The sequence below is a fragment of the Hippichthys cyanospilos genome, chromosome 5 (assembly GCF_059441005.1).
Source record: "Hippichthys cyanospilos isolate Australia breed blue-spotted pipefish chromosome 5, RoL_Hcya_1.0, whole genome shotgun sequence".
In the NCBI taxonomy this organism is placed as follows: domain Eukaryota; kingdom Metazoa; phylum Chordata; class Actinopteri; order Syngnathiformes; family Syngnathidae; genus Hippichthys; species Hippichthys cyanospilos.
The window spans coordinates 13,364,609-13,378,227 of NC_142373.1; the positions used below are offsets into that span (position 1 = coordinate 13,364,609).

General features: G+C 40.5%; 1 protein-coding gene across 4 annotated transcripts in view; it reads left to right on the plus strand.

Moving 5' to 3' along the window:
- Nucleotides 1-13,619, plus strand: part of adarb1b (adenosine deaminase RNA specific B1b) — an 83,104-nt gene that overhangs the window by 59,099 nt on the left and 10,386 nt on the right. For all 4 annotated transcript variants that reach the window (XM_088415564.1, XM_088415561.1, XM_088415562.1 and 1 more), the window contains 2 exons: nt 8,373-8,447; nt 11,866-12,791. In XM_088415564.1, the coding sequence (XP_088271690.1) occupies nt 8,420-8,447; nt 11,866-12,791 (954 nt within the window). In that variant the 5' untranslated portion in view covers nt 8,373-8,419. The remainder of the gene's footprint in view (nt 1-8,372; nt 8,448-11,865; nt 12,792-13,619) is intronic.

Here is a 13,619-nt window from a genome sequence, read left to right on the forward strand (position 1 = left end):
GGCGGAACTCGGCGGCCCACTCCCACCTTGGACCATCAGTTTCAATCAGGCCGCCAGACAGGCAACCCCCCCACCCCCCTGAGGCCACGACCCCTTTCTGTCAGGGCGCCGGGGCCCACTCCTGTACTCATTATGATTTCGGCACCTGGAGGCGCCACCTGAGGAAGCATTAGAGCGCAAGACTGGATTTTTTTTTTTATTCCCGAAGATCCTTCCCATGGAGAAAAAGCTGCGGTTTCTATTAAAATGACGTCGCTTTTTTCACGAAGTAATCAGCGGGCTGCCAAAGCTTTATTGAGAAAAGTAATGGGCTTCGACCATGGTGACAGTGGTGCTCAATGATCAGATATCATACATAAATGGATCTGCAAAATTTCTCCCATTATTCTTCTGGATACTTTGTGATTCAGTCTAGTTTTGCAGCCGAGTTTTACACTTTGTTTACCTGCTATTTCCGTAGTTCTTGGAAGACAGTCTCTCCATTTCAATGAGAACTTATTCAATTGGGGACTTCAACATTTTTTTTTTTTGTATTTTTAGTACCTCATTCGGTGCCTTTGACGACTATAGATGTCAAAATAAATATTTACATGCCTTCACTGACAGCTATAAATATCAATGATCCATTTTAAGTGGGCTGAACGAAATAATGGTTTATTAAAAAAAAACTGAAAAAAAACCAAGGCATTTTCCTACGTTTCCTACGTTTAGGAAATAATAACAAACATTTTTTTTATTTATTAATTATTATTTGATTACTGGTTATGTCCGTAACATGTGAGAAAATAGGCAAAATTATTTTAATTATTTATCTTTAGTTTTTTTTTTTCCAAAGTACAATCAGGTATTTGTAAATATATTATTTTCAGGACGACAAAATATCTTCTAGCATTTACTGTCGAGGCTGAAATTCTGACGGTTTGGCCAATTTTAATTCTCAGTGAATCATCAATTATCAAAAATTATTTTTGATGAAATGATTAATCCGTGCAATAAAATCAGATTTTATGGACCACTATGAAAATCCAGTCAAGAGGCTGAAACGATTCCAAACGAGTCCAAATGATTATCAAAAATAACTTGATGAAACAATTGATCGCAGCACCAAATACTGTAAGTTATTTTTATTCGTATTTTTTTTTTCTCTTGAGTTGCACTATTGAGATTAATGTCAAGGAAACCTAAAAAAAAACCTATGGAATTGAATGCCCCCCCAATTGAATATGAACAAGATAGCTGCCTTAAAAATTAAATAATAAAGTACAAAATAATAGCGCTAGTATGGGATAGCAAAGCAAGCTTGCCACTTTCTCATGAATGTTTTTTGAACGTATAAGGCATGGCCCGGAGGGCCGATCAGTCTGCGTTAAGACTGCTGAGAAGACGCTCTCATCGGCTGCCTCTCCTGCACACACCATTTCCTGCGCTCATTTGTCTCTGTCCACTTTCTTTCTCCTTTTTTTTCCCCCCACCGCCCTCACAGTTGCTCCCTCACTTTGGACTTTGTTCAACTTTGATCCATAGTCCCAGCCACCTTTTTATTCTTAATTTGTGTCTTCACGCAGTTTGAAAATGTAAATAGAACGACAATGGATCATTTCTACTTATTTGTCAATCAGCTCAGTTTAGTCCCAAACATTGAATACACACATGTTGTCCATAATTGTGTGTCTTCATGCTTCTCTGTGCATTACCCTGCAAGAGTTGATCCATGGGAACGCTTTTAACTGTAATTTGCAGCAAAAATATTAGCAGGTCAGATAAGGAACGGCAAACAGTTCTTACAGTGCCTTGTACTTTTATGGGCAATTGTGGGAACCTATTTGTAGACATTTTAATGGTCAAGCCAAACGTCCTTTTTGTTTTCATGTGTATGCGCAAACTAAAGTTTAACCAAATATTTTCAATGATTTGACAAAGATGAAAAAAGCAGAATCCTCTGCCAGTTGTGTCAGATTTATTCAACTTTGGAACTACATTAGAGCTGATAATTTATTAATCGACAACTAATCTATTATCTCATTCATCAACAATTATTTTAATATTTACTGCAAACTTGCATAAATTATGACAAGCGCACCTTGATAAAATTTAAAATCAAGTAATGTTAAACAACATTTTGTAAATGAGTTACTTAAACACAATTTTGTACTTAGTTGATTCATGTTCCAATTAATTTATGTTTAATTCAAAAATAAAATGTAATTACATTATCTGCAACCTAGCTCACAATTCGGAAAGAAATGCACCATAAAATGTAACTACATTTTCTGCTACCTAGGGTTAAAACGTCACGTTAAATGTACAAGAAAATTTTGTGTTTGTTTTGTACACGCTTGAAAGCAAATCATTAGTGTACTTAACATATGCAACCTGAACACATTCAAATGCAATATCTGAATTAGATAAAAACTGAGAAAGCCAGCACAACCCAGAGTTAAATTTGTTGTTAATTATACTGTGCATGTTTCCTCTCGTGGCTGTTTAATGCGGTGTCCTTATAGCAGACATTGCTATTTCGTCTGTCTGGCATGCGTTATTATTTGTCAAGCTCCACATCATTTGTAGCTTGCATGATATAAACCAGACCATATAAAGCCACGAGGAGCAGATGTTTACTGTTTGTCTCCTTGGAGGTGGAAGCTGTTGATGCCGAGTCATCCCGTAATACTGCATGGTTTTTGTTTTGTTTTTCTACTCCAGGGAAAAAGCATCCACTAGATTGGCTTGGAATTAAAAAAGAAAATACCGTAGATCTCCAGACATCTGTTGATACCATTTTCAAACTAAACAGCAAATATGGTCACGTATTTGTTGAATCCCGCAGCTTAATTATTTGCTTTGTTGCTTGTTGTCCAACACAGTGTTCAAAGTTTTTGTTGGTGTTTTTTTTTTTTTTAACTTTGTTAGCCCAAATTATTCCATAATTTTGAATGTATGAGTTTCACTAGCCTATGCTAACCCACTAATAAGTCATAATAAAATCAAAATATTTGTATGAGTGGCGGCGGCTCGAATAATAACGGCAAGCAGCGCTTGCAATGGCAAGTAGCACTAGATGCTAGCAGCATTAGCGGGACTCAACTGTCTCATAAACTGGCAAAAGCTGTCTGATGACGTTTCAAAGCAGAATAGAACACAATAAAATTGAATGTTTTTATTGTCACTGCACAGCAGGTTTACTATAAGTTTCTATGTTGTGCATTATGGCACATTGTGTTATTTTTAGCACTGTAGTGCAACCTGTTGAGTCTGGAAGGGGGCTCCTCCCACCTGCGGTCCCTTCTGAATGTTTCCTATTTTCCTTTAGATGTGATTTTTGAGTTTTTCGTTCCCCTCGTGGGAGCTTTGTTCAGGGGATGCTGTTGTGTATTTATGATGTTTTGTATGACTTATTTTTCACCTGTGAAGCCAATTGAGTCAGGACTATACAAATAAACTTGACAACAGAAATGGGAACACTATTCTGATTGATAGAATAAAAAGTATAGCATTTAGACACATAAATGACTCCAAACTGATATTTCTAACTACTGAGGTCACTTGTTTCCAAAATCAAAACAAAAGGGGAGATATTTTTTAAAAATCTTACTAATGTTTCTACGATAGCTGCAGTCCTAAAAGCGTTTTATTTACTATTGACTTAATGGTTAGCACAAGCAGCCGCGCATAGTGTGAAGGTACGTCTGGAGCCAATGTGTTCCTTAGTGTTGATGCACAGGCGCACCATTATGGCTCACCTGCCCTTTGTCTTGGTCTATCACTATCTCCTTGTCATGCTTCAGTGAACCTTGACTTCGCCAGCCCCCTGAAATGCAATCTCCCGCAAAAGCCATCAAATAAAAATTCATATTGATACTCTGGCTCAGCTTTTCTCCACCTTTTCCCTTCTCTCACAATCAGCGGTCCACGATGATAAATGACCAACTGTCAGATATTAAAGTCTGGAACACAGAACAACACGTTCCCTTTTTCTTTCCACACGGCGTCACCCCTGCCGTTCCAGCCCATTTTCGCATTTTACTGACTTCTGTGGCCGCTGCTTTGCCATCAGAAACACTCCACGAACTTCAATGTATTGTGTAAAACAGCAAATAAACCAGTCCCGAAGATACGTTTTGTCATTTCGGCAAGCTGTGTATGCGGGGTGCTGTGAATTGGCATATGTCATTCGATTCATTTCCAGCCTGCCGAAATTATAATCGCGATTCTATAGTTTATTTTCTGTTTTTTTTTTAAGGTTCTAATCAGGAATGGCAAGCGGTTGGTCCTATAATACCTTTCACTTTTCGTAACCACTTCTGAGTTGTTTTCACATTTACTGAAATGTTAAAATGTTTCGAAACTTTTTTTTTTTTTCCCCCTCCTAAAGCACATGTGCCTTTCCAGGTAACCATTTAACTAGAGTGGAAACCTGCTATCTGAGAAATAAGTGTTTGCAGCCAGAATAAGAGACTTTCAATGTTTCTTGTGTGCAATTAGAGGTTATCATCACATCAGTTGTCACTGTCAATAAAAATGACTGGTCATTTTTGGTGTTTATAGCTCCAGTAGGAAAAGTGTAGTGGACCAAAAATGGAATCTGTGCTTGGCCCTGTGAAAATACAGGCCCTTTAAACTGGATGCAAATTTTGAATTCTCAAATAGTCAAGTCAGTACAACTGCGCCTCGGAGTGTATTGGTGTCTTGAGAAAGGACGTCAGGCCAATTTTCATAAATTTGAGATACAAGCGCTGTATTTTGGCCGTGAACTCAACTCACCCTGCAACATTTCGCATTTAATTCATTCGCTGCCATTGACTATATACTTCAAAGATTTTACGAAACCAAGAGTTATGAATCGGGTAATCGTTTAGAGCATGAAATTTTCCAAATCTGTAATCATGCTCTGATTTTTTTTTTTTTTTAGGCCTTCATGCAAAGAAGAACGGTTATTTTTTGGTTTAAATCAAACTAAGACACTTCCAAGCATCTCCTTTTACTCGTCATAATAATTTTTTACTCCTCGTTAGTATGTTTTTGTTTTTTTTTTTAACTTGGTGTAGTTTTCACTGACAGCAACTCCCAACATCCTTGTGCGGTATTGGCAGTGACGTCTTTTGAGGCGGTTGAACCTTTCAGCGCGCCAAGGGCAGACCTTTTCATCATTTTGTGTTTTTCGAGAGATAATGATATTCTTTTACAGGGAATAGGATTTTCACTCGTTCTCATTTTCTATCCTTTGTTCACCTTCACCTCGCCATCCCGCTCAGCGCGTCCCCCGCCAGTCGGGCTCGGCCGGTGTTGCCGCCACGGCGGCGCGGCTCCATCGCGCCTCCCCGCCACAAGCTGGGGATGAGAGGCAAATCAAAAAGCCTCGTATGTCCCCACAGTGCCTCTGACTGTGCCAGATTAAATTAGAGTGTTTTCATCTTCTTTCTCATCTTCCCCTTTTTCCCCTGCCTCCTGTGGCTCAACTCAGAATTACCTGGAAGCAAGCCGTCTCGCAACCCGATGACGCCGTATCTCCGCTTCATTTGGTGGGAGATAGTCGACAGCGCGCACCATGGATTCTCTTGCTTTGCTATAAACGGTTTTGTTTATGAAAGGATAAAAAAAAAAAAGCCAAATGTCACCTTGGGGGTTTTTTTGTTTTTTTTTTGTTTAAACTGTTGCAACAGTATACGCACCATGCGGTTTTACCAGGTAACAAACTCTTACTACAATTAGCGAGTTGGTATGAAATGTTGTGCCCTGTGATTGGCTGGCGACCATTTCTGCACCCGCCTCTCGGCCAAAGACAGCTGGGTTTGACTGTGGAACACCTATGATAAGTGATGTGAAACGAATCAAGTCTTTCAAATGGTTTGAAAAAGTTTGACCATGATTACAGGCTTATCTTTGGAAAATGGGACAACATTATCTATTTTTTTTGTGCTCATTTCTGAGAGAAAAAATACATTGAAAAAAATAACTGCCAATAGTAGTTTTAAAACCAATTTTACCTCACTGACTATTCAAGACACACAAACTAGCATTATGAATCTTTTGTGAGACTCCCCAATGATTGCACCTGATTCTACGGATTTCCAAACGGCGGTCTGATCTGAAAATCAAACCTGACAAGCACATTTGCATTGCATGCTGATGACATTGCATAAACGCGGCAGCGTGTGGATGAGAATGGCAACCAAAGAGGAATACCGAAACAACTCAGTTTTCAGCTGAAAATGGAACATTTGAACAAATGCAAAGGGTATATACCATTTTTAACATCTACCCCGCATATTGGATATTTATTTTGTTACCTGTCTGTTTGTGATCCACCAGTTGCCATTATTATTAATTATGCTAACGAAGGATGCTTAAAAGCATACCTAAATACGCTGACACTGTATTATGCGCCACCTGTTGCCAGTGATTAGCGCCAGCAGCAACATGCGCGGCTAGCATCACTAGAAGTGGCGAGCAGCACTAGATGCTAGCACTGTTAGAAGCTAGCGGCACTTAGCTGCCCCATATAGGCTGGTGAGAGCCATTGAATGACTTTTCAATGGCAGTTTAAGGGACATAAATGACTCAAGTGACACAGTTCTTGTTCCTACCGATCACTTTTTGAGAACTCAGGCTTACTCAAATGCACTGTTTTAGTAGAAAAACTATTTTTCTTTTGGTTTTCCACCACTTTGTTATATAATCCAAATGGGGATATATGTCTAAAATCTCAATTTATGACAAAATAAAATTGTCAAAGTTGTAATCATTTGATTTTCTTCAGTACCAAGCGTTTTTGGAAAAGGAAACATCTAGAGGGCCTGTATTTTATGCATGTTCTCTCACTTTTCAAGGCCAACAGAATATTGTGTGCTATGTCTATGTAAATATGGGTGTTCCCATTGAAAGATTGACTTCCATTCTTTAGTTAAACTTGCATCTAGGTAACAGCTGTGTTATAAGTGGGGAATCAATGCCACCCAATGGTCACATTTATCGCTACAGTGCACAATTGGATTATATTAGGTAAGCATTAGTCAAATGTGTCAGCTTCTCTCAATAAAAAAATGTATTTCACCAGAATTTTATTGAGTTATTATCGTTATTACTAATTTAAAAGACAGGAGTTCTCATCCATGTCACTGAATGAGTTAATTGCTGTTTAAATGAGCAAAAAAAAGATGTATTTTCTCTTTGTGTTTGCATATCCGGCTAACCGATAGAACTTTTATCCGAATGCCAACATTTGCCTTAGTTCTATACATAAATGTATGACATTGACAAAGTGTGAACTTTTCAAACGGAGTATACATGTCCAGTCGTTGACTATTCAAGGCGACTTCCATGTCAAAACAACAGATTGGATGTGCTATGCATGACTGTGCTAATGAGCAAGTGCCTTGTAGCGCAACGAATGCGCTACGTGGTTGGGGTGGGACACACCTGACTTGTGCAAAAATGAATCTTATGCGTTCCACTCGACTGGACCTTTTCCCTCCCGTCCGTCCCCCTCACCCCACCTTTTCATTTTCAATTAGGCCTCGGAATATGAATCTTTAATAGGGTGATAATTGTGCTAGCATATTTACTGTCACCCACCATTAGGCCAGATTAATTAGCCCATTTAGTTTAGCTCAGGCTAGTGTCTGACTGAGGAATGGGGGCAGTGATGGAAGGCGACGAGAGCCAACGCGCCAGTGGAATCAGCACAATCTGCTCGGTATCATAATGCCATCTTTCTCACTCTTTTGTGCCGTTCGCCTCTGTCTTTTCATTTTTCTGCTGCCTTAACTTTCCGTTAGTCTGCTTCATCAAATCTGCGCTCAGCATTTTTTTTTTTTTTTTTTTTTGGAAGGGGGGGTGACCTTTCAAGTTGTTCAACTGGAAGTCAAAAACATTCTGATAGAGCGCCCTCAAATTTCTGCAATGCAATGCAAATTATGAACCAATACATAGTGGTGAAAGTCGCTGGAGAGCAAAATCCTTAACTCCTTGAACCATCTTGAAAAGTATTGTGAAATCCCGCCTCTGGGTTCCACACGTCTGTCTATTTAGGTTTAAAAATAAAAAAAAACGGAAAAAAATAGCAATCAATAACATGCTATTGAGGTCTACGTTTTCTAATGTAGCGTGCTTGAAAAATACTGTTCATTGAGACAAATCACAACCTCAGCTAACCTTTTTCAACAGCCTTCCCTTGACTAGATTTACGTCTCCCCGCCGCCAGTTTGAAACAATGTCCGGTCCGAGTTTCAACCCGCTGTTCTCGTTCCTCTTTAAACGCCTCTATATTTCAGAGTAGTCGTGCCACAAATCAGCGCAGCCGCAACTACTCAATGCAAATGACTACTCGGAATCAGCACTCAAGTCGTCCTCTTGTCCCGTCTTCTGATTTGCAGGTGCTGTGGCGCTGAGGCTGCTCTCAGGTCAGGACAAAGCCGTCGCCATGGATATGGATGAGGAGGAGAATATGAGTGAGTCGCAGCAGCTCTGTTTCTTTTCCTGCTTTTTTATATACTCGCCTGCACGTCCTCCATCGTTTGCCCTCTCGATCTTCCGTTGTGTAATCAGTACTAACACGAGTAGTAAACAATACTCAGCGCAAATCCAACTAAACTGGATTTCCCCGCACATTCCGAGGAGTCCGGCGATTGGTTCGTTCGATTGTCGCTCAAAATCTCCTGGCTTCGCTTGTCCTGACATGAACCGAGACATAAAGCGGAGCACACACACCCGGATATTAGACAGCATGAAAGAGAAAAGTTAATTGGTACATCTGAGGGGCTTTTGCTCACAGAAGGAGCAACTTTTTGAAATGTTCTCTTCAGAAAATTTTCTTTTCCCGAGCTTACTGAACATATCGGATAGATATCAGCCAAAAAAAAAAAAATGTTTACATTCGAAAACTCTAATGTCAGCACTCATGTACAAGCAATTCCTTTTATTCTCATGGTAAGGCTGGGCAATAAATTGGATTAATTTGAAATTAATTCAATGATTTGAAAATGAGCTAAATTCACAATGTAGTTAACTGAGGTTTTGCACAATAGCTATTTGCTGCTAAATTATGGTCTTCAAGCAAGTTATGCGTAAGCTATGAGGAGCTTGTTCTCTGAATATTTTGCACATGATTTAAAAGCTATAAATCACACCTTTTTTAGAAAAATGTTTATTGGGTTTAGGGTTAGTTGTTTGATTAAAATCGTTATCATTCAGAATTTTTTTTTTTTCATTGTTGGGCCATATTGCCAAGCCCTAGTTTGAGTTGGAATTCCATTCAGGGTGTATTATTTCCCAATCATGAATTGTGACTTGCTGAAGGTAGGTTTATATATCACTGATGATTTTTAAGAATTCAAAAAAGCTACGCTAACTGTTAGCGTATCATTCTATTCCATAATGGGATTTTGAGCAGAAGACTCGATACCCAAGTTACAAGCTAGTGGCAGCCGATTACACAAATGCTGGCATGAATGTTTTCAACTGCATGTGTGTGCCATTATTTCATGCACGGGTTGATGGATGTTATGTTTTGGTTTCCCATCATTCGTTTGGTTCCATGATCCTATAAATAGCTGTTATAATCGAAGTATGTACAACATACTCCAAAAAGCCTCATGAAGCACTTGTGATATTTTTTTATTCCTCTAGATGGTGCTCTTGGTTTAAAAACAAAGGCTAGTGCAATGGAAAAGGAATACATTTCCATTGCGTCTTTAAACCAATAGTGCCATCAAGAGGGCCAAAAAAAATTCACTTGTGTTTCATGAGGCTTCATTTTCGATCACTAGTTATCCATTCGTTTCTATTCACATCCAAGTTATTTTATTTATTGCAAATAATCAGGCGTATCCATTGTGGTATTGATCACTGGATTATTCTGTGAAAAATGTTGCACCCTAAATTTAAATGAATATTCCACTTGAGGTAAATCATATATTTATGGTGTGTATCTTTTTATTGAATATGCATTATATATTCATGTTTGCCAGTCTCCTATTAATTAATCAAATTTGTATATATTTCCGGTGATTAAAGTTGTTTTTCATCCTTTTGTAACACTTTTCCTTCTTTTATTTTCTTTTAACTCATTCACTGCCACCGACTGCAGTAGATGTCATTCCATTTTAACCAAGCTGGCAGTGAAAGAGTTAAGTGCCAAAATGATCCCACCATAAAAGATGCATGCGTATGCCAGCATGTTTTCAGAGGTCCGAAACCGATGAAATGTGCCGTTTGAACGATGACTGTTTGTTTTTTTTGGAGTAGCTTTTGGTTTGGCTTGTCTTAAGACACGACTGTGATTTGTTTCCGATGGTAACGGCATGTCATTGCAACACAGCACTGGTCAGCGCCACTGGGGGTGGGGGGTGGAGACACGGGGTCACACCGATGGCCCCTAATTTGAAACTTCCTCTTCTTTTTGTTTTTTGGACCGCGACATGTCATTATTGTCAAATGTCCCCGTGAAGTCACATTTTTGAACTGGCACTCTTTGTCACCTGCCCAGCTTTTTTTTAAGGATCCAGCAATAGGCAGACTATTCTCATTCTGCCTTTCTTTTTTGATGCGTTCTCCCGTTTTGCCTGGTCCTCAGCTCCCCCTCCCCCCCTTGCACTCCTCCCCTGCACTCCCTCAACCCAACCTACAGTCCCACTCATGCACACTGCGGCCTCTCTTTCTCCTGAGTACCGCAAGGAGTAACCTATCAAGCCTTTGCTGAAGGATGTTATAAATGAAAATTTTTGCCAATATTCCATCCGCTTTGCTTACTGGGCTCAGTGATATGTGTTCCCCAGCATATATCTAATGAAGTTAGTGTCAACTTGTGTTTTTATTGGTGCAATTTGAGGGTCTCAAAAAGCAAATCCAAATAGAATGGTTTATTATTATTAAAATCAACGCTTATATACTTTAAGTGAAATATTGTACGTAGTCAAGGGATCACATGAATGAAAACTGAGTTGAGAATTCATAAATACACTAAGACCAGGAATTAAGAAATTTTGTTTCATTTTGAAGAGCAACGTGACAAGGTTTATTTAAAAAAAAAAAATCTCTAAATGCAAAGGGGTTTGGGAAAGGCTACTTCAACCAGGGTAAAATGCAGAAAGAGTTTGGAAATTTGGATAAAGCATTCTGAAGTAATTAAACGTTTTGTGGGGGCTAAAATGGCATTTTGGGGGAACACTTGTATAATGTTGCCGATTGAAAATCTGCAGAAGCACCTTTGGAAGGAGAGTTAACTGATATAACGTCATTATTTCCCCACGTTCTCCTCACTTCCTCCATTTCATCATTTACGCAGGACACCCCTTCTCTGTTTTGCTGACAAGTTTCAGTTCACAATAGCCAGCAATTTTTGGGTACAGGCCAAATTTTCGAGACGTCAAAATTAGCATCGTTTCAAATGCCCATACCTGCCCAAAAAAACTTAATTAGTGCAGAAGATTATTGGTAGAAAAAAAGCATTGCATATAGCTGGTCATATACGATAACAATCATTTTTCGGGGTGAATTTCTTTTTTTTTTTTTTTTTCAATCAAATTCCACAAAGATGGCGGCCACTTGTCACGTTGCTACTTTGAACACCCAGTTTTCACTATATTCATGAAGGAGGAGACTCTCAACTGTAAAACCAAAGTTGTAGTACAGGAGCGATCAAAAATGAAATTTGACCATTCCGTTCAGTTGGTACAACGGTTGGTAAATGGCTGAAAATGGCAAATCAGAGGCGGATCTCTCGGAGATCTGTCTTATCGCATATCTGCTTTAACACAGGAACACAAATCATCGGTTCAGTTCCAAAGAGTGATAAAGGAATCTATAAATTTTGCATTTACAAGATCCTGCAACGAAGGCGTTGTAAGTTACTCTTTCTGGGCACCGCAGGTTCGAGCAGCACTGACGTTAAGGAAAACCGAAACCTGGACAACGTGTCGTGCAAAGAAGGGGTGGGTGTGGCCGAGCAACTCCCCAATGGAAGCGGGCCGGGCAGTCGAAAGCGCCCCCTGGAGGAAGGAAACAATGGTCACGCTCACTCCAAGTTCCGAGCCAAGAAGCGCAAGAAAACGCCCGGGCCCATCCTCCCCAAGAATGCCCTGATGCAGCTCAATGAAATCAAACCGGGGCTGCAGTACAAACTGCTGTCCCAAACGGGACCGGTCCACGCGCCGGTTTTTGTCATGACCGTCGAGGTCAACGGACAGACCTTCGAGGGCATGGGTCCCACCAAGAAGAAAGCCAAACTGAACGCGGCCGAGAAAGCGCTGCGTTCCTTCGTCCAGTTCCCCAACGCCTCCGAGGCGCACCTGGCCATGGGGCGCACGCTGACCGTCAACACGGACTTTACTTCCGACCAAGCTGATTTCCCGGACATGCTCTTCAACGGCTTTGAGACGCCGGCCACGCCCGAAGAGTCCTTCTATGTCGGTTCCAACGGTAGCGGCGCTTTAAACTCTCTCGGGGAGTACCCGCTGCCCACGCCGCCCGGCGGCAACCTCGCCCAGGCGCCGCTGCCCCCGCCGTCGGCGTTCGGCTCCCCCGCCGGCGGTAAAAACCCCGTCATGATTCTCAATGAACTCAGGCCGGGCCTCAAATATGACTTTGTGTCGGAGAGCGGGGAGAGTCACGCCAAGAATTTTGTCATGTCGGTGACGGTGGACGCGCAGACATTTGAAGGCTCGGGGCGCAACAAGAAGCTAGCTAAGGCCCGGGCGGCGCAGGCCGCTCTCTCGGCTCTCTTCAACATGCAACTCGACCAGACGCCCTCCAGGCAGCCCATACCCAGAGAGGGCCTGCAGCTTCACCTTCCGCAGGTAAGGCAGCCTTCAGTCTTCCTTTGTCTTACTCAACGAGAACTTACCTTACGCTAACTATCTTCAGCGGTGACAACAATTAGGCGAACCTTGAAAAGTTTTACTTAAGACCTTAAATGGTGAAGGCTCATTATTGTGGCCTACTGCAGTAAAACGAAACTTGCACGTGCAAAATTACCCACCCCCAGTGTGGAAAAACAATCCATGGGTTGAAGCCTTTTCCTCTTTCTTAGTTCCTAATACAAGAACAAATCCCTCTGTTGCAGAGTGAACATTTTCAGCATTTTTCTGTATCCTACATTTATAGTTTTTTTTTTTTTCTGCATTTGCATTGCACTGAAATTCACTATAGCGAAAACAAGCCTGCGGCAAAAGTCTAGCTTTTTTTTGCTTTACAAATGAATGTTGATGGTTTGTTTCTGTTGTGCCTCAGATGACATCTTTCTACATGTTTTGAGCTGACCATTTTAGTCAGTTGACCTGTCTATTAATAGCTAGTAATGAATTTGAACTCCATAAAAAATGCATTTCATTGAGAATGTTTTGCAATTTTTTTGTCCAAGAACTAAAGCTCTGTTACCTCAATAACCTTGAAAGTTGAAGGACCCAGGCTACGAGTGGGTGAGTCCAAAGTAGCGGCAAAGTAATATTATAATAATCTCATTAGTTTATGTCCATCCAGCTGTAGTCCCTTCTCATCTTGGTTATCGTCATTTTCTATCACATTAGCCAGAGCTTAGCCTGAGAAAAATGGCTGTCAAAGAACACGAGATGTATGGTCGCTTGAGCGTGAACTGCATGGACCTTGTTCTCTTTAAGATGACTTAC